Source organism: Mustela nigripes, chromosome 2, assembly GCF_022355385.1.
Source record: "Mustela nigripes isolate SB6536 chromosome 2, MUSNIG.SB6536, whole genome shotgun sequence".
In the NCBI taxonomy this organism is placed as follows: domain Eukaryota; kingdom Metazoa; phylum Chordata; class Mammalia; order Carnivora; family Mustelidae; genus Mustela; species Mustela nigripes.
In genome coordinates this window covers 12,758,162-12,783,608 of record NC_081558.1, presented here as the reverse complement: position 1 = coordinate 12,783,608, position 25,447 = coordinate 12,758,162, and the positions used below count along the sequence as shown (strand labels likewise).

The 25,447-nt window shown below is 44.5% G+C and overlaps 1 protein-coding gene across 1 annotated transcript; it reads left to right on the top strand.

The window, feature by feature from the left end:
* The first annotated feature begins 12 nt into the window (after nt 1-12).
* Nucleotides 13-24,022, top strand: CALR3 (calreticulin 3). The gene is made up of 10 exons (XM_059388268.1): nt 13-24; nt 116-278; nt 499-600; nt 3,296-3,499; nt 11,733-11,827; nt 15,030-15,218; nt 18,813-18,920; nt 19,002-19,130; nt 19,709-19,801; nt 23,816-24,022. Exons 1-10 carry the CDS (start codon nt 13-15, stop codon nt 23,957-23,959), a joined length of 1,239 nt encoding a protein of 412 aa, XP_059244251.1. The 3' UTR covers nt 23,960-24,022.
* The last annotated feature ends 1,425 nt before the right edge of the window (nt 24,023-25,447 follow it).

The window sequence follows — 25,447 nt, the reverse complement described above, 5'->3', positions numbered from 1 at the left end:
TCGCGGGGCGTCATGGGAGTGATGGTGCCGGGGCGGGTCCGGCGTGCACTGCGCGCTGAGGACCAATGGAGCCTCAGATCACAATCGCGAGGAGTGACGGGAGTTGTAGTTCCAGGGCGGCCCGGCACGCCGCGGAGACAGCTGGGAGCAAAGAAGCGGTTATGATAAGAAGTGCGGCGCGCCTTTCTTGGCTATGGCTCACGTTCCGCTTTGGGCGGTCTGCATGCTGAGGGTGGTGCTAGCCACTGTCTACTTCCAAGAGGAATTTCTAGACGGAGGTGAAGAGGCGATACCCGTCGTGGTGGAGTGGGGGCGTAAGCTGCCCAGCCAACAGCCCGAGTCACCGGTGCCCCCCACCCCATCACCGCGGGATTGGTGGTGGTGAAGCCTCGAAGCTTCGAAGCCTCAAACCTCCCTCTTCTTCCCCTCCGCCCAATACACCTTTCATGACTTAAGTGAACACTTTCAGCCCTAACCGCTGTTGTTTCCCCCCCACAGAGCGCTGGAGGAACCGATGGGTGCAATCCACCAATGACTCTCAATTTGGGCATTTTAGACTCTCGTCGGGGAAATTTTATGGTCATAAAGAGAAAGACAAAGGTTAGTGTAGGAATGGTGAGAACGTCGAGCTAAGGGTCACCCCACCACCACCACCACCACCGTAGCAGCCTTGCAGGGTAGGTGTGGCACACCCTTAACACCTCTTACAGCCCCGTTCACTGGCGGGAAAACTAAGGCTTGGATATAGTCTGGCATTATTTTTTCTCTTTCCTTTCTTTACTTGCCCAAGATCGCCCCATTGTATCCCAGCTGGTCTCATGAGTTTGGAGACCCCAGGCCTCTGACCTGCAAAGGGAAAAGGGTTAAGAGATATTTCTCGTTTTTGTTTTCACTTTAAGAAGAAAAAAAAAATTGAGGTTAAAAGGTACATGTTGTCAGGTGCATAGATCTTAAGGGTACAGAAGGAGGAGTGTTTACATCTATACACCCTGGTCAAGATAGGGAATATTTTCAGAGGTCCCCCTTGTACCTCCCACCTACCCACCCCCCAAGTCAGTACCTTTCTGGTGGCAAGGATGACTTCTGTCTTCTCATTCCTGTTGATCAAAGGTGGACACACCACAACTTGTTTACCACCTGTTTTTTGCATTGCTGGTGAGATAAGAATGATTTTTTTACATTTTTAATTGTTGGGGGAATATGAAAAGGGGAGTAGTATTTGTGCCATATAAAAATTATATAAAATTCAGTGAAATATATGAAATTTCAGGGTCTATAAGTAAAGTATGAATGGAACACAGTCATGCCCATTCATTTACATAGAGCTATGGCTTTTGTGTGTGTGTGTGTGTGCGTGTGCTGCAAAGGCAGTAAGTTGGGACAGAGATCATATGGCCCAGAAAGTCTAAAATATTTGTTCTCTGGCTTTGCAGAAAAGGTTTGCAGACCCCTGATTTAGATGAAAAGTTTCCCTCTTCACCAACCTTCCGCTCAACCTCCATCTTGAGTCTGTTACTGCAGGGTTGTCCTGTCAGCAGCTTCCAGTTTGCTACTATATATGCCTTGTTTTCTATATTACATGTTGGTCCAGTGAGTTGATCAAAATTCAGCCAAGGGACACCTGGGTGGCTCAGTCGGTTAAGCTGCTGCCTTCGGCTCAGGTCATGATCCCAGGGCCTCTGAGATCTAGTCTCTCTCTGCCTCTGCCTGCCACTCTGCCTGCTTGTGCGCTCGCTCGCTCTCTCTCTCTCTCTCTCTCTCTGACAAATAAATAAATAAAATCTTTTTTAAAAAAAAAATCCAGCCCAAGGTCAAAAGTAGAGTGAAATTAGCAGGTGGTTCCATCAGGCTTATCCAAGGATAAGGGTGTCCGCTTAGAGTCATTTGTGTTTTCCTCCGTAGTGTTTTTTTTTTTCTTGTCCGGTCTGGGATCCCGAGGCTCTATGTTTCCTTCACTCTGGCACACATCTCCTGAGAGCACACATGGTCAAGGCACTGGGGATACTGGTTAATTTGCCTCCTTTCACTGTGGTCTCCCAGGACCTTCACACACAAGTTGTGGATGGGAAGATAAATAGAATTTAGTTGGACAGAGATGAGAAGTGGTGAGGCATGATGGGGGTGGCTGAGGAGGGTGAGAGAGAGGGAGGTGGTGATTCTTAGCCATAGGAATTGCTTGGTTGGTAAGAGGGTAGAGGATGGGGGTGAGCCTATAAATTCTTTGAGAAAGAGGGGGTTGGGCAGAGAACGGAAGAGAGAGAGATGAGTGTGGTAGTGAGCAGTTAGCCATGAGTTCAGGCTTGGACATATTGATAGAAAATGAAAATGCCAAGGGCATTTATGATGGATCTCAAGGTTGGCAGGTACGGGGGCAGGAATGTGGAGCAGGGAAGACTAGGCTATAGGAAGACTGCCTCTTTTCAACTTTGTCTTCTACTCCAGTGTATGATAAGGATTTGGCATAGAGCCTAATGGTACTGAAAAGGGGGGGGGGGATTAGTCTTGAAGTGAACACCTAAACGTATAAAATATGAGATGATTCATGTGACAAAAGGGTGGTATTTTTGTAAAAAGAGGACAGCTGTGGGCCAGCATATCCCATGCAGTGAAGCACTTTTTCCAGGACAGCGCTCTGTCCTCCATCTACTGTGGTGTGTCTTAAGCAACTATATATATATTTTTATTTGAAACAGAGAGATAGACAGTGAGAGAGAGAACACAAGCAGAGGGAGTGGAAGAGGAAGAAGCTGGCTTCCCGCTGAGCGGAGAGTCTGATGCTGGGTTTGATCCTAGGACCCTGGGATTATGACCTGAGCTGAAGGCAGCCGCTTAAAACTGAGCCACCCAGGCACCCCTTAAGCAACTATTTTAAGATAGAATTCAAGAAAAGATGTGGGATGCTCTGTTGTTGTTGTTGTTGTTGTTTTTAATTAAGTTGCTACACGAGCTTTATTGTATATTCCCACCGTTTCTTTGGAAAATGAAGCAAAATTAACTTTTCATCCATAATTAAGTTGCATATTTGTCATTTAGAGCTGAAGTGTCTCTTTAACTTAGATCATGACAGTGGTGTATTGAGCACAAAAGCAACAGAGCGTGGAAAGTTCTGTGGCAGCAGAGAGCGTGTTACTGGTATACCTGTGTGTTATTGTGAAAATATGTTTCAGCCTCCAGAGTGACAGAAGTTATTGAGGGTGGGGAATGGACAACCATTTAATTCCCTGCAGCACTGAGCACAGTGTCATTCCCAGTCCTTCATGAATATTTGTTTGTTTCTTTGTTTGTTTGTTTAAAGGTCTGCAAACCACTCAAAATGGCCGATTCTATGCCATCTCTGCACGATTCAAACCGTTTAGCAACAAAGGGAAGACTCTGGTCATTCAGTACACAGTAAAACACGAGCAGAAGATGGACTGTGGAGGGGGCTACGTTAAGATCTTCCCTGCAGACGTGGATCAGAAGAACCTGAACGGAAAATCCCAGTACTATATTATGTTTGGTGAGCTTAGATAGTACAAAACAACCATTTCTGGGGACTTTGAATCCTTCCACTTCATAAAATCCTGACTAAGACTTTTCCAAAATAGTAGTATTGAGTATATCTGACCAAAGGTTTTTAGTACTGTTTAACCTAATTAATATGAAAAGGCAACTATACCATTTTATTGTATTAATTAATTAATTAATTTGACAGACAAAGAGACAGGGAGAGAAGGAACACAAGCAGAGGGAGAAGGGAGGGAGCAGGGAGGAGGGAGGAAACAGAGGGAGAAGCAGACTCCCTGCTGAGCAGGCAACCCAATGTGGGACTCGATCCCAGGACCCTGAGATCATGACCCGAGCTGAAGGCAGATGGTTAACTGACTGAGACACCCAGACATCCCTCTATTGTAACTTCTTTTTAAAAAATTATTTATTTATTTGAGAGAGAAAGTGTGTGAGTTGGGGAGAGGGGCAGAGAGAGAGAGAGAGAATCCTGAAACAGACTCCCTGCTGAGCGTGGAGCCAGACATGGACTCAATCCCAGGACCCTGAGACCGTGACCTGAGCTGAAATCAAGAGTTGGCCACTTAATCAACTGAGCCCCCAGGTACCCCCTCTTATACTTTTGAGAAAGTTGGTTATTTAATATTAATGTAGCCCCTGGTACTTGGAATATATCAGGACTCAGAAGACCTTGGCCAAGGGCCACATCAGCCCCTGGCCTCTGTTTGTTATGCCCCATGGACTGAGAATGGGTTTTAACATTTTTAATGATTTAAAAAAAACTGAAGGATAATGTTTTCGACACATGAAAATGATAGGAAGGCCAAAATGTTTCCTCTCTAGCCCCTGCTGGCCCCTGGAGCACTTTAAATATCTCCTGATAGCAGAAGTAATTGATAAAAAGTTGTGCTAAAATTGGGATGGGACCGCTTTGGGCCATAGGAACGAGACATAGCTGAAGGGCATGGATTCAAAAAACTTTCAGAATGAAGAGGATTCTGGAAAAATAGAGTAGGAAACTTCAGAAATCCATCTCCCTACCTAGATAAGAATCATAAAAGGATCTGATGTAACTGTTTTGAAACTCTGAAGTCTATGGAAAGATTGCTCCTTCCAGGGGAAGAATGGGGAGTTTAATTTTAGTCATTTCAGCTCTTAGCAGAGTGGATATACCCATCTCCCATTTCAAGCCACAAGGCAGACAGCTATGCCTTGTATGTGTATGTGTAGGAGCAGCCTACACACGGCTTGCCACAGAAATGGTGGGCCAAAAGGACCCTGTCCTCCAAATATCAGGAAACTGAGCTCTCATTGAGGATTGCTGCTGCTGATCACAGAGTTGCAAAGAGGTGAACAGCAGTTTTGTGTGTTATTGAAGTTAAACTGGTATAAACTCAAATTAGAGCATTATAACTTTAGGGTGTTAAATGTAATCCCTATGATAACCACAAAGAAATAGCTGTAGGATATACACAAAAGGAAATTAAAAAGGAATTTAAACATTTCCCTACAAAAACTCAACTAAAGAGAAGACAGCATTGAAGGAAATGAGGAACAAAAAGCTGTAGGGCATATAGAAAACAAATAGAGTGACAGAAGTGAGTCCCTTCTTATCAGTAATTAAATGTAAATGGATGAAAATCTCCAGTTAAAAGACAGGGATTGGCAGAATGGATAAAAACACAAAAGCCAGAGGGGCACCTGGGTGGCTCAGCTGGTTAAGCATCTGCCTTTGGTTCAGATCATGACCCCAGGATCCTGGGATTGAGTCCCACAACAGGCTCCTTGCTCAGTGGGGAGCCTGCTTCTTCATCTGCGGCACCTGTGTGGCTCAGTGGGTTAAGTCTCTGCCTTCAGCTCAGGCCATGATCCCAGGGTTCTGGGATCAAGCCCTCGTATCGGTCTCTCTGCTCAGCAGGGAGCTCTCTGCCTGTCTCTCTGCCTACTTCTGCCTACTTGTTATTTCTCTCTCTGTCAAATAAATACATAAGAAGTCTTAAAAAAAAAAAAAAAAACCAAACCCATGAGCCAACCATATGCATTCTACAAAACACTCACTTGAGATCCAAAGAAACGGGTTGAAAGTAAACAGAAGGGAAAAGATATTCCAGGCAAATAACACCCAAAAGAAAGCAGAGTGGCTATATTAATATATATTTATATACTAGTATAAATAGAGTTTAAATAAATCATAAAGGTTATAAGCGACAAAGGACATTGCATATTAGTAAGAAGGTCAATATAGCAAGAGGATGTAACAATTACAAACATCTACACTCCTAATGAGCATCAAAATATGTAAAACAAAAACTGGTAGAATTGAATGGAGAAGTGGACAGGGATGGTAAAGGTTAGAGCAGAGATAAATGAAATCATGACTAGAAGAACAGAGAAAATCAGTGAAATCAAAAGTTCTCCAAAAAGATCAACAAAATTGACAAAACCTTTAGGTGATGGATTTAGCTAAATGGAAAAGGAGACTCAAATTACTAAAACCAGAAATGGGTTGTTACTACCAATTCTACAGAAATAAAAAGAATTATAAGATAGTGCTAAGAACAGGGTGCCTGGGTGGCTCTGGGTTAAGCCGCTGCCTTCAGCTCAGGTCATGATCTCGGGGTCCTGGGATTGAGTCCTGCATTGGACTCTCTGCTCAGCAGGGAGTCTGCTCCCGCTATCTCTGCCTGCCTCTCTGCCTGCCTCTCTGCCTGCTTGTGATCTCTGTCTCTATCAAATAAATAAAATCTTTTTAAAAAAATAGTGCTAAGAACAGTTGTATACTGCAAAATTGGATTACCTTGATGAAATGGACAAATTCCTAGAAACACAAACCCTGCCAAGACTCCATCATAAAGAAATAGAAAATCCAAAGAGACCTGTAAATAGTAAAGAGAGCAGTAAGCCAATCTCTCCAAAGAAAAGTCCTGAATCTGATTAATCTCTCATGAATTCTACCAAACATTTAAAGGAGAACTAATACCAATCCTTTTCAAACTTCACGAAAAAAAAATTGAAGAGGTGGGAATGTGTATTCCTCAACTCATTCTGTGAAGCCAGCATTATCCTGACACCAAACCAGACACTACAAGAAAAGAAAACTACAGAACAGTAGTTTATGGACACTGTTTATGGACACTGATGCAAAAATTCTCGACAAAATACCGCAAAAGAATTCAGCAGCATATTGACTGATGAAAATCAGTCAATATTATATGATACCTCAACAGAATGAAAGAAAAACACATGATCATCAAAAATTTTATCATTTGAAGATAAAAAGTCGACAAACTAGGAATAGCAAGAAACTACTTCAATATCATAAAAGCCATCTACAAAAAACCCACAGAAAACATACTCTGGTGAAAGAGAAAGCTTTTCCTGTAAGATCTGAAACAAGGCAAGGATGACCACTCTTACCACTTCTATTCAACATTGTACTAGAAGCTCTAGCCAGAGCAATTAGGCAGGAAAAATAAATACAAGTCATCCAAATTGGAAAGGAAGAAATAAAATGATCTTTATTTGCAGATGATATGATCTTATACATAGAAGACCATAGAGATTACACACACACATACACACACACCATCTATTAGAACTGATGAATGAATTCAGCAAAGTAGCAGGATACAAAGTCAACACACAAAAAAACAGTTACATCCTATATATGAACAAAGAACAATCTGAAAGTGAAATTACAAACTCAATTCTATTTATAATAGCATCCAAGATAGTAAAATACTTAGGAATTAAGCAAGGGGGTGAAAAACTTGTACAGTGATAACTACAAAGTATTGCTGAAGGAAATTAAAGAAAATAGAAATAAATGAAAACATATCCCATGTTCATAGGATTGGAAGACTCAATAGTGTTAAAATGTCAACACTAGACAAAGTAATCTACAGATTCTACAGCAATATATAGATTCAGTCTAGTTCCTATTAAAATTTCAATGACTTTTTTTTGCAGAAATGAAAATACCCATTCTAAAATTCATATGGAATCTCAAGAGACCTTGAATAGCCAAAACAGTCTCAAAAAAGAAGACCAAGGGGGTGCCTAGGTGGCTCAGTTGATGGGGTAACTGACTTTTGATTTCAGCTCAGGTCATGATCGCAGGGTCCTGGGATGGAGCCCTGTTTTGGGCTCCTCGTTCAGTGGGGAGTCTGCTTCAGGATTCTCTCTTTTCCTCTGTCCCTTCCCCCATTTTTACATGTGCGCACGCACGCTCTCTCTCTCTCTCTCAAATGAATAAATAAATCTTTAAAAAAAAAAAAAAGAAGACCGAAACTAGAGGACTCGAGTGTCCATCAGCAGATGAGTGGATAAACAAATGTAGTGTCCATACAATGAAACATTATTTCGCTTCATAAAGGAGGACAGTGCTACACCTACTACAATATGGATGAACCTCGAGGACATTATTCTAAGTGAAATAAGACACAAAAAGACATGTACTGGGGTGCCTGGGTGGCTCAGTGGGTTAAGCCGCTGCCTTCGGCTCAGGTCATGATCTCAGGGTTCTGGGATCGAGTCCCGCATCGGGCTCTCTGCTCAGCAGGGAGCCTGCTTCCTCCTCTCTCTCTCTCTGCCTGCCTCTCTGCCTACTTGTGATCTCTCTCTCTGTCAAATGGATGAATAAAAAATCTTTAAAAAAAAAGACAAGTACTACACAATTCCACTTATTTTAGGTCCTTAGAGTAGTCAAAATTCTAGAGATAGAACATAGAATGGTGGCTGCCAGGGGATGGGGGCGGGTGAGAATGAGGGTTATTCATGGGTGTAGAGTTTCAGTTTTATAAGGTGAAAAGAGTTGGGGTGTGGATGGTGGTGATGACTGCAAAATGATGTGAAAGTATTTAATGCCATTGGAAGGTACACTTAAAAATGGTTAAGGTGATAGATTTTTTTTTAAAGATTTTATTTATTTATCAGAGAGAGAGAGAGAGAGAGGGAGAGCAAGCACAGGCAGACAGAATGGCAGGCGGAGGCAGAGGGAGAGGCAGGCTCCCCGCTGAGCAAGGAGCCCGATGTGGGACTCGATCCCAGGACGCCGGGATCATGACCTGAGCCGAAGGCAGCTGCTTAACCAACTGAGCCACCCAGGCGTCCCAAGGTGATAGATTTTATGCATATTTTACCAAAGTTTTCAAAAGTGAAGAAAAAGTTAGGAATGGAAATACGGTTTTAGAATATCCATCGATCATTCAAATGTGGAGAATCATTTTTTAAAATTCTCTTCTCGTGATGTGGATGTCTTGTAGAGGTTTTCTCTGTCATCATTTTTCCATGCTTCTCTGTGAATTTATCATGATCAGCAGCAGGCTTCAGACACCCGTTATACTGTCCTCACGTTTGTGTACACTGCTGGTCATAGTGTGACACAGAAGTAGAGAGAATAGGGGTGCCTGGGTGGCTCAGTCGGTTAAGCGTCTGGCTTGGGCTCAGGTCATGATCCCAGGGGCCTGGGATCCTGCATCCCCTGCTAAGCAGGAAGCCTGCTTCTCCCTCTCCTGCTCTGCCTGCTTGTGCACACACACACTCTCTCTCTGTCAAATAATATAAAATATAATCTTTTAAAACAAAAAAGAAATAGAGAGAATAGATATATTAGATTATTTATTGGATTTGGATGTATTCCTGCCTTGTCTTTAGAGGGTAAGGAGACTTTTCCAAGGCCACAGAATTACATAGACCCAGTTTCCACCAACTGCACAGTCCCCAACCTCTCCCCACTTCTTTCTCCTCTGCCATGCCTCCCATTTACTCTTGAATTTAAAATCTGGGATGGAGAAAGTCTTTATTTTGATTAAAAAGGAAATCAAAGTGGCTTGGTTTGGGTTATTATTATTCTCTTAAAATGGGATGGCAGAGATATCTGGCAAAAAATATATATATATTACCTGTGGAATCAGAGATGCTTTCACAAGTATTTCATTTAGTTGGGTTTGGTAAACAAAATCACCACAAACACTAGCTAGAAACCCCATTTTCTAATTATATATAACGTGTCTTCTACATCTGAATTGTGAAGCAACTTACTTTGGAGGAAAAAAGAAAAGCCAAGTAAATTATCTGTATTATTTTTGCTTTTAATTCAGTTGCATTTTTTTTTAAAGATTTTATCTATTTATTTGAGAGAGAGAGAGAGACAGTGAGAGAGAGCATGAGAGGTGAGAAGGTCAGAGGGAGAAGCAGACTCCCCGTGGAGATGGGATCCCCACAAGGGACTCAGTCCCAGGACTTCAGGATCGTGACCTGAGCTGAAGGCAATTGCTTAACCAACTGAGCCACCCAGGCGCCCTCAGTTGCATTTTAGTTAAACCCATTGTGTCACTGTTAGAACACTTCCCCGTGATGCCTCAGCTCTCCTCTTTGACATGAGAGCAGCTTGCTAAGGCTTGTGAGGTTGAAGGGAAAAAGAGAAGTTGGGCCATTGCCAGGGGCCTTACAAATGCAATCTTAGATTATGTCTAAACCCTAGGAAATCAGTAAACGGGCTTCCATTTTGCAAATAAAAAAACGGAGGCGGGCTCCTAGGTGGCTTAGTCATTTAAGCATCTCCCTTCTGCTCAGGTCTTGATCTGAGGGTCCTGGGATCCCGTCTCCCTGCTCAGTGGGGAATCTGCTTCTCCCCCTCTCTGCTCATGTTCTCTCTCTGTGTCTCCATCAAATAAATAAATAAGATCTTGAAAAACAAAAACAACAACTAAGGCTCGGGGAGGGAGGGGGGCTGGGGGGCTCAGTAGGTTAAGCATTTAAGCTTCCGGCTTGGGCTCAGGTCCTGGTGTTGCGGTATGAGCCCTGTGTCCGGTGTGAGCCCTGTGTCCGGCTCCCTGCTCAGTGGGGAGTCTGCTTCTCCCTCTCCCTCTGAATCTCCCCCTGCTTATTGCCCCCCCCCCCCCCTCCCCCCCCCCCCCCCCCCGCCTAATCTACCCCAAACAAAATAAAATCTCAAAAAAAAAAAAAAAAAACCAAAACAAAATCTGAAGCTCACAAAGATTAAACTTCCTTGCCCAAAGGCAGGTCAGCCTGTTTAGAGTCCTTCTGTCTACCCCATTTTCTCATAAAAATACATTATGCACATAAATATTTTATGATCGCTGTTAACGGAAAATGTCCAGATTTTCCGGTCATGTCTGGGCATGTTCCGAAGCTTAATTTAATATTTAAAATATGTAGGTGCTTAGAAATAGGAGAATTCTGACCAGTTTTGAGGGAAGAACTTCATCTTTTAATCCCCAGGTAATAGCTTTTCATACAAATAGTTCGCATACCATAGCGTTTGTTTTAAAAATTGAACTGGGATCTTTTCCAGTGATTAGAAGAAAAGGAAATTATATAAACAAGCATCCTCTGAGAATTCAGGGCAATAGACATCGATGCTGCTTCCAAGTTCAATGTCACATCCACTCTGGCAAATTGATAATATCCTTCAAGTAATTATGTGCAGCCTGGATCTCTCTTATTCTGAAGGTTCATCACTGCAAGTTCTAGAAAAAAAAATTGCAGTCATCTGCTTGTGTTTACACAGCTTCACAGAATCCCTGGGGGCGGATGCAGTCCCGGGTTAGTGGATGTGGTGGAATTTGATTTGAGACAGACGGATGCTCTAGTACATTCCTAAGGCTTAAGGTCAATAAAGCAGCAGTGGGGTAATTCCAAACATCCCCGGAAGGTTATCCCCGGAAGGTTTGACAAATTTTCCAGATCCCTCCTGCAAACCTTGTTTAGTATGTTCAGAAAACCTTAATCTGAATATGTGCGTGTTGTCTTGGGACATAATAGGAACAAATACTGAGCTTTGCTATATTAAATGCTTTATACCCTTTAGCTCATCTAATTGGCAAAAATAGCCGTGGTTGATTCACATCCCCATTTTAGAGAATAGGACACAGGCATGAGGATTGCAAATATGTTTTCCCACAGCGAAAGAGAGCAGGAATCCCAGCCAGCTAGTCCATCCCTGAAGCCCTCACCTGGGCACAGGGCACCTCTCAGAGCTTCCAAGTGAACCCAAGCCTAGGACAGCACATCGGGAATGCTTCCTTGACTGTTAAATCCTTTTCTTACTCACGTGCTGCCTTTCACTTGAGTCCAAAGGTGTCGCTGTCCATTTCAGTATCCATGCCAAAGTCTGATGACTCCTGCACACGCAAGCTTCAGGGGAATGGTTGCGGATTTCCTGTGGTGACGCATGAGCGAAGGAAATTGAGTGCAGCTTGCATTTTTTTTTTTTTTTGTAGGACCTGATATTTGTGGATTTGATATCAAGAAAGTTCATGTTATTTTACATTTCAAGAATCAGTATCACTCAAACAAGAAATCAATCAGGTGTAAGGTAAATGCTTTCGTATTCAAATCTGTAATTATGTTAGCTCTTCTGATAACCTAAATTTAGAGAAAATAGTTTTGGTCTTAAGATACTGAACTGAGCCAGGAATGGATCTTAGCAACACACCCCCGCCCCTTGGTTTCCAGTTTACCAGGCTCATTAGAGACACTTACATACCCTGTTGGCTTGTTTTCTGAAGTTTATACCCATCAGGAGGGCAAATGCACTTTTTACTGCGAGCTGCACTGTAACTTGCCTTGTAAGGGTTACAGCAGTAGAGTCACATTTCTGCTGTATCCATCCTCACTAAGGAATGAAATAAATATTCAGCGTGGAGGGAAAAAGTCTTAGAGAAATTAATCTTCAAAATACCAAAGCATTTAGAAACAGGAATGTTTTGAAATGAAAGCATACTTTCTTACTTTCTATCCATGGATCCTGTGAAAATAACACTTTCTGCCTTGGGGCCAATTATGACTCCACAGCCCAGCCCAGGACTTCTCCAAAGACACAACTTGCGTCAAGTCCCCTGGCGCTGGGCCCATGGAGGGAGGGTACACTCCCTGAAGCAGCCCCTCCATTTGAATGTAGCGGCCAGGAAACAGGGACCTGTCCCGTGGGGTCCCCCCAGTGCCCAGAGCTCCAACATGGGAAGCCTCCACCAATCTGCGTGAATTTGGGCAGGAGGCCAGAGTGTGTTTCGAGAGCACGTTGATGGCACAGAGGGAAAGTGTCCATAACCACCCCTTCTTCAGTCCTGACCCAAGCTGGGGGGTGTTTGGTCTCCCCACGGAGCCCCAGTGACTCTCCATCAGCAACATGGTTCCCACCCACTAACTTGGTGGCTACATAGGATCATCGGGTCCCCTCTGCATGGAGAGGCCCGACATCCTCCTAGGGGGCGTGAGAGAGAGCTTGAAACCCATCTTAGTGCACAGGTTTTACACCTGATTCCCAATAAATTGTTCACTTGTGCATCAGGTATGTGGGAGAGAGCAGGGGTGACGCCAACATAGGTTGTGAAGCCTGGCCTGGACTGTGCTGGGGAGGTTAGAGCAGGATTTGCTCAGGTCAGCCACCCTAGGAGGCCCCCTGAGTGGCACCTGCAGGCTGATGATGCTCTCAGACAGGTGCTATTTCGGCTACCTGTTAGAAGAATAAAATGCGGGCACCTGGGTGGCTCAGTGGGTTAAGCCGCTGCCTTTGGCTCAGGTCATGATCTCAGAGTTCTGGGATCGAGTCCCGCATTGGGCTCTCTGCTGAGCAGAGAGCCTGCTTCCCTCTCTCTCTCTCTCTGGCTGCCTCTCCATCTACTTGTGATTTCTCTTTGTCAAATTAATTTAAAAAAAAAATCGTTTAAAAAAAAAGAAGAAGAATAAAATGCTTCTGTTGAAGGAGCACTGACTCACAGCAGGTAGTCGGCATTCTGTGACGCTGTGAGAGAACGGCTGGGGACCTCCTCTGCAGCCCTCAGCAGTCTTCGAGGAAGGAGTCAGATCTGCATGTTAGAAAAATACCTTGGAGGGGCGCCTGGGTGGCTCAGTGGTTTAAAGCCTCTTCCTTCGGCTCAGGTCATGATCTCGGGGTCCTGGGATCGAGCCCCACATCCGGCTCTCTGCTCTGCAGGGAGCCTGCTTCCTCCTCTCTCTCTCCCTGCCTGCCCCTTTTGCCTACTTGTGATCTCTGTCTGTCAAATAAATAAATTAAATCTTAAAAAAAAAAAAGAAAGAAAGAAAAATGCCTTGGAGACTCTCTCTGGGGAGGAGCGGTGAAGGGACAGGGTGATCAGTAGGCAGGGAGAAGGCTGAAGGCTAAGGCTTCAGCGGGATGCAGAACAGGGGACTGTTTGGGCAGATAATTCAGGGGCAGGACCTAGAGGACTTCACAGTATTGGGAATGTGAGTCCTGAAGATGTGGACCATGACTCTCAGCTGCCTGCTCTTCATCATTAGGAAAAGCAAAGACCAATAAGGAGGCCAGGGCACACTCGGGAGTTTTGATTGGAACTACCGGTTGTGAAATCCCAGCAGACATCCAGGTAGAGGTGTCCAGTAAGTTGTTGGAAACTGTGGTCTGAAGCTCAGGCCGATGGTCGGGATTAAAGATTCTGCTTTGGATCCATTGCATATGTGTGGGAGTGGATGTTATCCCTCAGGGGGCCCAGCACTTGTGGTTAGATCCTGGAAGGTACCAACAACCTGGCCAATGAGCCCAAAGTCGAATTTAGGAAAGGTGAGTAGAGACTAAGAGGGGTAGAGAGCATTGGGAGAAGCATGTACTCAGCTGTCCCAGCAAACTACAGAGGTTGGGAGGGACACTGAGCAGACAGCGCCATCAGCCGTGGTGTGGACAGCAGCACCCTGTCCCTCAGGGCAGAGCAGAGAGGTACCAGACAAGCTTTTACCTTTGGCTCTTAGCAGAGGGAGGGGCCTCCTGACAGAGCCTTTAAGCTGCTGGGGCAGTGGTACCCAAAGCTGAGCAGCGTCAGCATCTCTGAATACAGAAGGTCAGGCTGATCTGAGAATGGATGTTTCCCAGGCCTTTCCCAATGATACTGATGCCGCCCGGCCTCACTTTGAGAACTGACTACTGCTGGACCATGGTGCAGGAGTCCCCTTTGCTGCCCACAGGCAGGCACGTCCTGGACACCCCCAACCTCCCCGGCACCCACCATCCACCCTTCCTCTCTCACTTATTGGATGCTTGCTGAGTGCTTCCCTTGGGTCTGGCCTGAGGCCTTAACTATGACCAAGAGAGGCACCAGGCCTGCCCTTGCAGAGCCTAAACCACTGGACAGCTCAGAACATTAGAAAGTTCTCTCCTGTTTTGAAAAATAAACTGGGCTTCACTTGGTGTCTTTCGGAGTACAGAAGAGGAAGCTGTTTCCCACATAATTTTTCATAAACAGAGCAGTGGTCCCTCGGTGTGTACCCACCACCCTGTCATAACCGCCTGTGGGCATCTAGGGGGGAGCCATCGTCTACACAAAAGGAAGCAAGCCGCTCAGGTCTGCTTGGTAGCGAGGAAGTTTTGTACAAAGGGGGGATTTCTTCTGCAGGACCCATTTTTTAGTCAAGTTGACCCCTGTCCCTAGAACCTCTCTCCTTGCTCTTTATAACAAGGCTTTGAAGACTTAAACCATGTAGGTAGACCTGCCCCGAGACATCAAGGGTCTCATCATTATCCTTTCTCCCCTTAAAATGTGCAGGTTGATGGCTTTACACACCTCTATGCTCTGGTTTTAAGACCAGACCTCACTTATGAAGTGAAGATCGATGGTCAGTCGATTGAATCCGGCAACATCGAGTATGACTGGAACTTAACGTCACTTAAGAAGATGGAGAAGTCCTCTGCAGAGTCCAAGGATTGGGACCAGGCTGACGGCGACAAATCCCAGGTATGGATTTATCCCAAACAGCTCTAGAGAGGGTGCCAGCGAAGTGTGTATGTACTTGGGTAGGATTGCTACATGGCTGGTGATCGTGAGGTCAACATTATCACACTCAAAGGGTCCTCACCCAGAGGGCTTCTGGGTGGCTCAGTCTGTTAAGTGTCTGACTCTTGATTTCAGTCTCAAGGTTGTGGGACTGAACCCTGCATCAGGCTCCACGCTGGGCATGGAGCCTGCTTCAGATTCTCTCTCCCTCTACTCCCCTCCCCCTGTCCCCAGCTCTCTCTCTCTCTCTCTGTTAAAATAAATAAATAAATCTTAAAAATCGATCTTTCAAAAAAAAAAAAAAGCGTCCTCTCTGGAACATTTGCCACTGAAACCAGCCACACAGATATTGTGGAAGAGTTTTATAATATTTGAGGTGAAAGCAAGTAAGTTTTTTTTTAACCAATTTTTTATTCTATAAAAAGGATAATACATCAGCAACGATTTATAAAAATGATTTTTTTTTGGTTATTCTGAACCTGAACATAAAGTATTTTTTGAGCCTCACACTTGTGACTGACAAGAAAGAATCTGTTAACGTAACCTCTATGCATTAAGTTCCTAGGGCTGCCGTAACAAGATACCACAAGGTGGGTGGCTTAAGGCGAGAGAAATGTATTCTCACACAGTTCTTGAAGGCAGAAGGCAGAAATCCAGGTGTCGTCAGGGTCACACTCCCTCTGAAGTATCCAGGGAACAATCCTTTCCTTGTTTCTTCTAGCTTCTGTTGCCTCCCAAGCTCCTGGGCTGGTAGACATCTGGCTCTGCCTCCGCACTCCCGTGGCCTTCTCGTGTCCTCTCTCTCTCTCTCTTAAAGATGTTTGCCCTTGGATGTAGGGCCCTCTGGATAATCCTCACCTGAATTATATCTGCAGAGATCTTTGTCTCAATAGAAGCTTGCTTTCCCAGATTCCAAGGTTTAGGATGCATACAAACCGTCCCTGGGAACTACCACTCAACCCACCACGAGCTCCCTTGTCTTGTTTTGTTTTCAATTTATGTTTATTTGTTGTTGAAGCATTTTGTTTTTTTAAAATATTTAATTTATTTATTTGACAGAGAGAGAGATCACAAGTAGGCAGAGGCAGGCAGAGAGAGAGGGGGAAGCAGGCTCCCCGCCGAGCAGAGAGCCCAATGCGGGGCTGGATCCCAGGACCCTGGGATCATGACCTGAGCCGAAGGCAGAGGTTTTAACCCACTGAGGCACCCAGGCACCCCGAAGCATTTTGTTTTGAATATCAAACCTCTGCACCAAACCCATGAGCCATTTGTCTTACGACAGTTGTCTTTGCCATCACTGAAAGTTCTGGACTCTGTGTGTGTGTGTGTGTTTTAAAGATTTATTCATTTATTTGACAGAGAGAAAGAGAGCATGAGTGGGAGGGGCAGAGGGAGAGGGAGAGAGAATCTGAGGCAGACTCCCTCCCGGGCACAGAGCCTGACTCGAGCTCTATCTCATGATCCTGAGATCACGACCTGAGCTGAAACCAAGAGTCAGTCCCTTAACTGTCTGCACCCCTGGCGCCCCTGGACTGTGTTTACAATTAATTTCTGGCAACTAAAACTGACCCATGGCCCTGCTGTCTGACCATCAAATCCATCATCATAGACAGTGTAATCAGGAAAACAAAAGAACAAAGTTTCTCCCTCTCCTCCTTACCTTCAAAACAGACCAGAGCAGTAGTTTTCACCTGGAAAGAAGGCTTACTGTAACAAGGCACAGGATGGCAAAGAAAATTGATCTGGCTGCTCAGAAGACACCGGTATTGGGATGAAAGTCCCGGCCACCTGGGTGCCAGCTAGCCTCTCTGCGTGTCTGAGGGCCGAGTGTCTGTGAGCCGGCTCCCTCGTGGGGCCTAATCAGCTTCCCAGAAGGGGCCTCCAGGCTGGCTGTTTGGTCCAGATGTCTGGGTCCGTGTGAGTTCCTCAACAAATGAGTTTGTGGTGGGTTAATGATTTTGCCACCTGCAATGTAGGGAGCCAACTGCCCAGATGGGATTGTAGCCATTTCTTGGTCCCAGCACAAGAGCGAGCAGCTCAGCATTGCTGGTGGGGTTGGGGGCAAAATGCTATAGGAGAGGCGACCAAATCCTCAGTCACTGAGAGGTCAGTCATTGAGAAGTAGTGTGTAATACAGAAAAGCCACACTCTAAATGCAAAATGTTACTATTTTTCCATTGTTCTGAAAGAGAAAGCATCATTGCAGATAACTTTTATGCATTTATATTGATATTTTATATTTAAATCAATATTTTTTTTAAAGAATTTATTTACTTATTTGACCGAGAGAGATCACAAGTAGGCAGAGAGGCAGGCAGAGAGAGAGAGGAGGAAGCAGGCTCCCTGCTGAGCAGACAGCCCGATGCAGGACTCGATCCCAGGACCCTGGGATCATGACCCAAGCCGAAGGCAGTGGCTTAACCCACTGAGCCACCCAGGCGCCCCATATCAATATTTATTTATATATTTTATATATAATATATTATATACAATATATATTTATATATCTTATATTATATATTAATATTTACTCACATTTTAATAATATATGAATATTTATAAAATAATGAATAATTTATAAATATTTATAATAATTAATGTATTAATATGTTAATATTTAGATAAACACAAATTCATAGCACCTTTTCCTCATCCATTTATTCAACAAATATTTGTTCAACATCTACTAAGCCACATATATATGTAGAGATGTGTATATATATGTATATATGAGTACATATGTGACTATATATGAGTACATATATGATATGTGTTTATTATATAAGCATTGTATGCATGTGTGTTCATTATGCATTGTACACATGCATATGTGCGTGTATGTATCATGCGTATCTGTGTATAGTGTGACTATTCATATATATAGAAGGTCTATACACCATAACTGCTTTCCTCCTGCTACCCAGCAGTCCTCAGGTAAGTTCTGGAAACTTTCCTGGTTGTCCAGCCTCTCTCTCTGGAACATTCTGCATATGACTGCTATGTAGAAGGTCAGACTACCTAAACAGCAATGACTGTGTGCCCCTTCTCGCCCATTGTCACTTTTGTCCTATCATTTTTTTTTTGAGATTTATTTGAGAGAGAGAGAGAGAGCATGCACACGAGTCAGGGGAGGGACAGAGGGAAAAGGAGAGAGAGAAGTTGCTTCCTCACTGAGTACAGAGCCCAACACAGGACTCAATCCCCGGACCCTTAGATCATGACCACAGCTGAAACCAACCGTCAGCTGCTTAACCGACGAAGCCGCACAGGGTCTCCTTGCCCCCTCATTTAACTTTAGCCACTATTTCAAGTTTTGCTCACTCTTGTTCCTCTCACCAGCTTGGGGAGTGTGGTGCAATCACGCCAAGGCTTAGGGAGAAAATCCCAGCTGTGTGTGGCCCCAAAACCCTCGGTGGGACTGGCAACCCCGAGCACTTGGCCCTATGGCCACCAAAGTGATGGGGAAATTGTGACCAGGGCCACGGGCCTGCTCCTTCCTCTTGGTAGCTTCTTTTCTCAAATCTGGGAATCGATTTTTTTTCCCTTACATTTTAGGACTGGGAGAAGCATTTTTTGGATGCCAGTGCCAGCAAGCCAAGCGACTGGAACAGCGAGCTAGAGGGGGACTGGCAGGGGCCAATGCTGCAAAAGCCTCCATACCAGGTGCGTGACATCCTCTCCCTGTGACTCCCTGGAATGCCCCTCCCACCCTCCTGCACCACTTAAAAGAGTTTGTTGTTGCAGGACGGCCTGAAACCAGAGGGTATAGACAAAGACATTTGGCTGCATCAGAAGATGAAAAACAGCTATCTAACAGAATACGACCTCTCCGAATTTGAGAACATTGGTGCCATTGGCCTGGAACTTTGGCAGGTCACGTGGCTTTTAATTTGCTATAGTTTGAGAACTCTGAGCTTCAGCCCAAACTCCTTTGTTCACATAGCTAGTACTCCTTGAGCTCCTACTATGTGCCTGGCCCCTGGCCCCAGACCCAAGACACATAGCCGGGGACAAAATAGACATCCTTTCTGCCCTCTGGACACCTCCTATCTCCCTCCCTGGGAACCTGTCACTCCTCTGCTTGGGCAGGGCTACTGCTGCTGGCCGAGCCCCACTTTGCACAGTAAGGTTTTCAGGCAGCGGTTGGCAACCATCATGGAATGCTCGAGTCTCTTGGGTGCTCTTCCAAGTCTTCATGCCCAGGTAGCACCGGGGACCAGTTAAATCATCATCGTGTGAGTGAGGCCAGGCATCTGGAGTTTCTAAAATATTGTTGGTGACCCCAGTATGCACCTAAGTTTGAGAACCAATGCCTTGGAGGGAATGGACGTTTTAGAAATGGGTTTAAGCACCTGCTACTGTCGAGAGCACTGAGCCAAATGCAACCGTTTCTTGGTGGAAAGCTGCCGTATTCCTCACATCAGTAAGAAAGGCCTCATTTTCATCCACAGGTGAGATCAGGAACCATCTTCGATAATTTCCTGATCACAGATGATGAGGAGTATGCTGAGAATTTTGGCAAGGCTACTTGGGGGGAAACAAAGGTACGGTAAACACAGTGAACTTCTCGTTCATTATTCACTTATTTCTGTAGTTGAGTTGAACATATATGAAAGGGCTCAATGGGTTTTCAGTAGAAAACCCACCCAGATCAGGATGCAGATACAGAATGTTAGCCAGGTTCCAGGAACAACCTCCCACCCACTCCCAGCCGCCATCAACCCCCAAAGGAACGACCACCATATGTCCAATTAACCTCCTTTTGAAATTCATATAAATGGAGCCATCCAGTGTTTACTCATTCAGGCAGTGCCGTGGGGCTCATATTATCAAATACGGCAGCGGCTCGCTTTTAGTGGGTGAATATTTCAGAACATAGGTCTCTGTTCTCTGTTGATGCAGCTTTGGATTGTTTCCAGCTTGTGGCCTCGTAAATAAAGCTGTTACCATCATTCCTGTGCATGCCCAGGAGAGGGACAACCTGGGTCACCAGGGGCCACACAGCCAAACAGTTTTCAAGGTGTCCCTATTTTCTGTTCCTTTGTGCCGTAGATGAGAGTCTTGGTTTATGCCATAGCTTTGGCTATACTGGGTATCACTGTCAGTTGCTGACAAGTCAGATTTCCTGAAGTATAATTTATATACCATAAGACTTAACCCTTTCCTGGTGGAGAGGCCTGTGAGTTTTGACAAACGAATACAGTTGTAAAACCACCAACAGAAATCCAAATGCAGAAGAGTGTCACCACTCCCCAAAGTCTCCTTGGGCCTTTTGTAGCCAAACCTTCTCCCACTCAGAGCCTGCCACTGATCCGGTATCTGTCCCTACCATCTTGCCTTTTTCAGACTGTCCTATAAATGGATTCATCAAGTGCAGTCTTTTTTTTTTTTTTTTTTAAGATTTTATTTATTTATTTGTCAGAGAGAAAGAAAAAGAGAGCACCAGCAGGGGGAGATGCAGGCGGAGGGCTGAAGCAGGCTCCCTGCTGAGCGACTCGCTCCCCAGACCCTGGGCTCATAACCCGAGCTGAAAGCAGACACTCAACCAACTGAGCCACCCAGGCTTCCGTGGCATGCAGTCTTTTTGAGCCTGCTTCTCAAGCATGATGTATCTGGGGTCTGTGGTGTTGCTGGGGTATCAGTGAGCAGTTGGTTTCTTCGAACTGCTGAGTCCTTTTATCTGTTCAGGCAACAGACAACTGGGTTGTTTCCAGTTTTTGACATATGAACAAAGCTCTTATAAATATTTGCTTACGGTTTTTGAGTGTGGATGTGTGCTTTCAGTTCTCTGAGATAAATAGCCAGGAATAGCTGAGTCCTACACTAGAAGTGTAGCCCCATTAGAAACTGCCCGGCTGTTCCCAGAGGGGCTGCTCTTTCTCGAATCCTCACCGGCACTGGGGATTGTGGGTTACTCTAGGTGTGTAGTGCTATCTCCGGTTTTAGTTCTGTTGCCCTGATGGCAAATGAAGGTTGGCACTGTTTTATGGCTTTTGTGGCCATTTGGACATCCTCTTTTTCACAATGCCTGTGTTTTATTGCTTTAATTGAAGTAGAGTTGGCATACAGTATTATATTGGTTTTGGGTGTACAACAGCGATTCAATATGTATATACATTAGGAAACGCTTGCCATGATAAATCTAGCTACCATCTGCCACCATATGAAGTTATTACAATATTGTTGACTGTATTCTCTATGCTGCACATGATATCCCCATGACATATTTCTTTTATAACTGCAAGCTTGTACCTTTTGACCCCCTTCACGCATGTCACCCACCCCTCCACCCTGCCTCTGGCAACCATCCATGTGTTCTCTGTTTCTCTGAATTCATTAAAAAAAACAAAACAAAACAGGGGCACCTGGGTGGCTCAGTGGGTTAAGCCTCTGCCTTCGGCTCAGGTCATGATCCCAGGGTCCTGGGAATGGGCCCCACATCGGGCTCTCTGCTCAGCAGGGAACCTGCTTCCCTCTATCTCTCTCTGCCTGCCTCTCTGCCTACTTGTGATCTCTGTCTGTCAAATAAATAAATAAATAAATAAATAATATCATTAAAAAAGAAAATAAAAACTATAAAGAGAGATCGTTTGGTATTTTTCTTTGTCTTATATCATTGAGCATAATGCTCTCAAGGTCCATCTACGTTGTTGCAGATGGCAAGATTTCATTCTTTTTTATGGCTGAGTAATATTCCTGTGTGTGTGTGTGTGTGTAGACACACATATACATAATGTATCACATTTTCTTTATTCATCTGGACAATTAGGTTGCTCTCATGTCTTGGCTGTTGTAAATAATGCTGCACTAAACATGGGGGTGCAGATGTCTTTATTTTTTTATTCTTTAAGACATTATTTATTGAGAGAGAGTGAAAGTGAGAGAGAGATCACAGAGGGAAAGGGAGAAGCAGACTTGCCACGGAGTGGAGATCCCCTCTTGGGGCTTGATCCCAGGACCCTGAGATCAGGACCTGAGCCGAAGGCAGATGCTTAACCAACTGAGCCACACAGGCGCCCCACAGATATCGTTTTGAGAGAATGTTTTCATGTTCTTCAGATAAATAACTGGAAGTGGCATTACCAGATTATATGGTATTCATCTAGTGTGCTATTTTTAATTTTGGAGGAGGTGTCATACTGTTTTCTGTAGTGATCGCACTGATTTCTGTTCCAACCAACAGTGTACGAGGGATCCCTCTTCTCTACATCCTTGGCCGGTGCTGCTTACGTAGTGTTTTTTTGGATACTAGTCATTCCAACAGTAGTAAAGTGATAGCTCATTGAGGTTTTAATTCACATTTCCCTGATGATGAGAGATGTTGAGCATCTTTTCCTGTGCTGTTGGCCTTCTGTATATCTTCTTTGGAAAATGTCTATTCAGATTCTCTGCACATTTTTTTTTTAAATTTTTAAAAAGATTTTATTTCTTTATTTGTCAGAGAGGTAGAGAGAGTACAGGCAGGCAGAGTAGCAGGTAGAGGCAGAGGGAGAAGCAGGCTTCCTGTGGAGCCAGGAACCCAATGTGGGACTTGATCCCAGGACCCTGAGATCATGACCTGAGCTGAAGGCAGCTGCTTAACTGACTGAGCCACCCAGGAATCCCTGCCTATTTTTGAATCAGACTTTTTTTTTTTTTTTTGCTACTAAGTTATGTAAGTTCTTTATTTATGTTGGATATTAATCCCTTATCAGATATAATTTACAAATATTTTCTCTGATTCAGTAGGGTACCTTTTCATTGTAATGGTGAACCATTTCTTTTTGAATCTGATTTCTGCCACAAAGCCTTACTAAAACTCTTCTTCGATAATGACTACGGAAACCTCCTTGATGTGTTTGCCCTCCTAGTCCTTCTGTTGATGTACCTGGATTTTCTCACTTAGTCTCAGAGGACTCATTTCATTGCATGTTCACCGCTCAGTTGAGAAGGACCGGGGCCCAGGTACTCTGGGAATAGAAAGAAGTAGAGGAGGGGTTGTATTTATTTCCTATGGCCATTGTAACAGATTACCACAAACTGGCTGGTTTGAAACAACACAGATTTATCATCTCACTGTTCTGGAGGCCAGAAGTCCAAAATCAATATCACTGGGCTGAAATCAAGGCATCAGCAGGGCCCCACTCCCTCCAAAGGCTCTAGGGGAACATCCTTCCTTCGCCTCTTGCGGCCTCTGGTGGTTTCTGGTGTTCATTGGTTTGTGGCCACGTGGCTCTAAATTCTGCCTCTGCCTTCATATGGTCTTCTCCTCTTGTGTCTGTGCGTATGTCAAATCTCTCTCTCCGTCTCCTATGAGGACACCTGTGATGGAATTTAGGGCCCAGGGTAATCCTCGCATCTCAACATGCTTAACTTAATCATATTTGCAAAGACCCCTTTCCCAGAGAAGGTCACACTTATAGATTTCAGTGATAAGGGCCTGGCATCCTTGGGGGCTCTTCCAAGCCATGTCCAGTCAGTGCAGAGGCCTGAAAAAAGGCAGGAGCAGGCAGACATCCCTGCGGCTAGAAATATAACCCCAGCGGCTAATGTCTCATGTCTCTGTTTCTTTCTCCAAGGGCCCAGAAAGGGAGATGGACGCCATACAGGCCAAGGAGGAAGTGAAGAAGGCCCGTGAGGAAGACGAGCAGGAGCTGCTGATGGGCAGGTTTGGTGGGCAAGAAAACACTTTCCAGAGATTTCACAGGAAGGATGAACTTTAATCATTCCCACCCCAGATAAAGATGACTGGTAAAACCTTGTTTCTACTTTAATCTCCATGTAAAAGTGCAAACGTCAACATATGTGGTAATTTGTCCAGTTTTCTTTGAGAATGTTCCTACGCTTCTCGGTGGGGTTGGTCTGGTGTTCCCTGAGGCCCCACCCCTGGGCACCGAGATGTCTTATCTTGACAAACCTGAGTGCTAGAAGCCAGAGGAGGCCAGTGAGAGTCTGGCCAAAAATATGAAGATCTTTGCTTAGCCCCCAGAATGTTTTATAAATAAAAGTTGGGAAAACTTATCCTGAAAAAGGAGAAATGATGCCTTATTTCCTCGGGCTGCAAATTACTAACAGCATATGCTAACCTTTTCCAACATGAAACCTTTACACACGTCATTCATGTAGAAAGGTTCAGCAGGCTTCACTGGAATACTGGTTATTTTGGAGAACCCAGGTCTGTGTGCACAGACTTTTGTTGTGCCATAAAGAAGCCGCTGCTTCTTTTTCCTCACTCTGTGACCCACTTCTGTGGCCTTTTGTTCTGTGTAAGAGAGAGGAATGAAATGCATTTTCTCAAGTGAAAACAGTCATTACTTCTCAGCTCAGTTTTTTTGCCTTGACCAAATAATTTGCTTTTTAAAAGTCATACTTAAGAGTCTTCTCATTTGACGATGGCTTTTTGCACATAGAAAGTTGTGTTGGAAGTAATAAAATTTAGAACACCAAGAATCTAGAATCCAGTGATACTACAAATAAGCTGGATATGTTAGAAATTATATGTGGCACATTGCTAGGTGATCCATGTGAAAAGTCTGCCCATGAAGTGAAATTCTAGCAGTTTTGTTCTCACTTTGGCTGAAGTTGGCAGACTTTCAAATGTGGACTTAAAAATATATATATATTATGTATTTATTTTTAGAGAGAGAACACATGTGAAGGGGGGGAGGTAGAGGGAGAAGGAGAGAGAGAATCTCAAGCAGGCCCCACACCCAGTGCAGAGCCCCAAGATCATGACATGAGTCAAAATCAAGAGTCAGATGCCCAACTGACTGAGCCACCCAGGTGCCCCTAAATGTGGGCTTTTTGACCGATGGTTAGTGGTTTATTGGGGGTTGGTTATCATTCTCAGAAATGAAAGACTCACTTCCACATAGCAGGGATGGGACTGAAGAGTCTACCCTTTAGTCTCTGAATGATAGAAGAAGTTACTGAGGAAAGAAGCAGAGCCAGGCTTAGGCAGAAAATGCTGGAAAGAGTTGTATGAAGACGGGTCCAACCAGCTCAGATCCTGCAGAGCTCATCTTCGGAGCAGTGCCATCCTGAGAACTTTCTGTGAAGAGGGGATGTTCCCCATTTGCAATGGCCACACATGCTCCCTTGAAATATGGGTGGTGGGACTGAGGAATGATTTTTTAAATAATTCATAATAATAAGTTTAAGACTAGTTTTAGGTTCCCTGCAAAGCTGCGCAGAAAGCACAGAGTTTCCCT

Coding starts and splice junctions, on each gene's coding strand:
- CALR3 (XM_059388268.1), top strand. Junction 279..498: donor AGAGGAATTTCTAGACGGAG/GTGAAGAGGCGA, acceptor TCCCCCCCACAG/AGCGCTGGAGGAACCGATGG. Junction 18,921..19,001: donor TGCAAAAGCCTCCATACCAG/GTGCGTGACATC, acceptor TTGTTGTTGCAG/GACGGCCTGAAACCAGAGGG.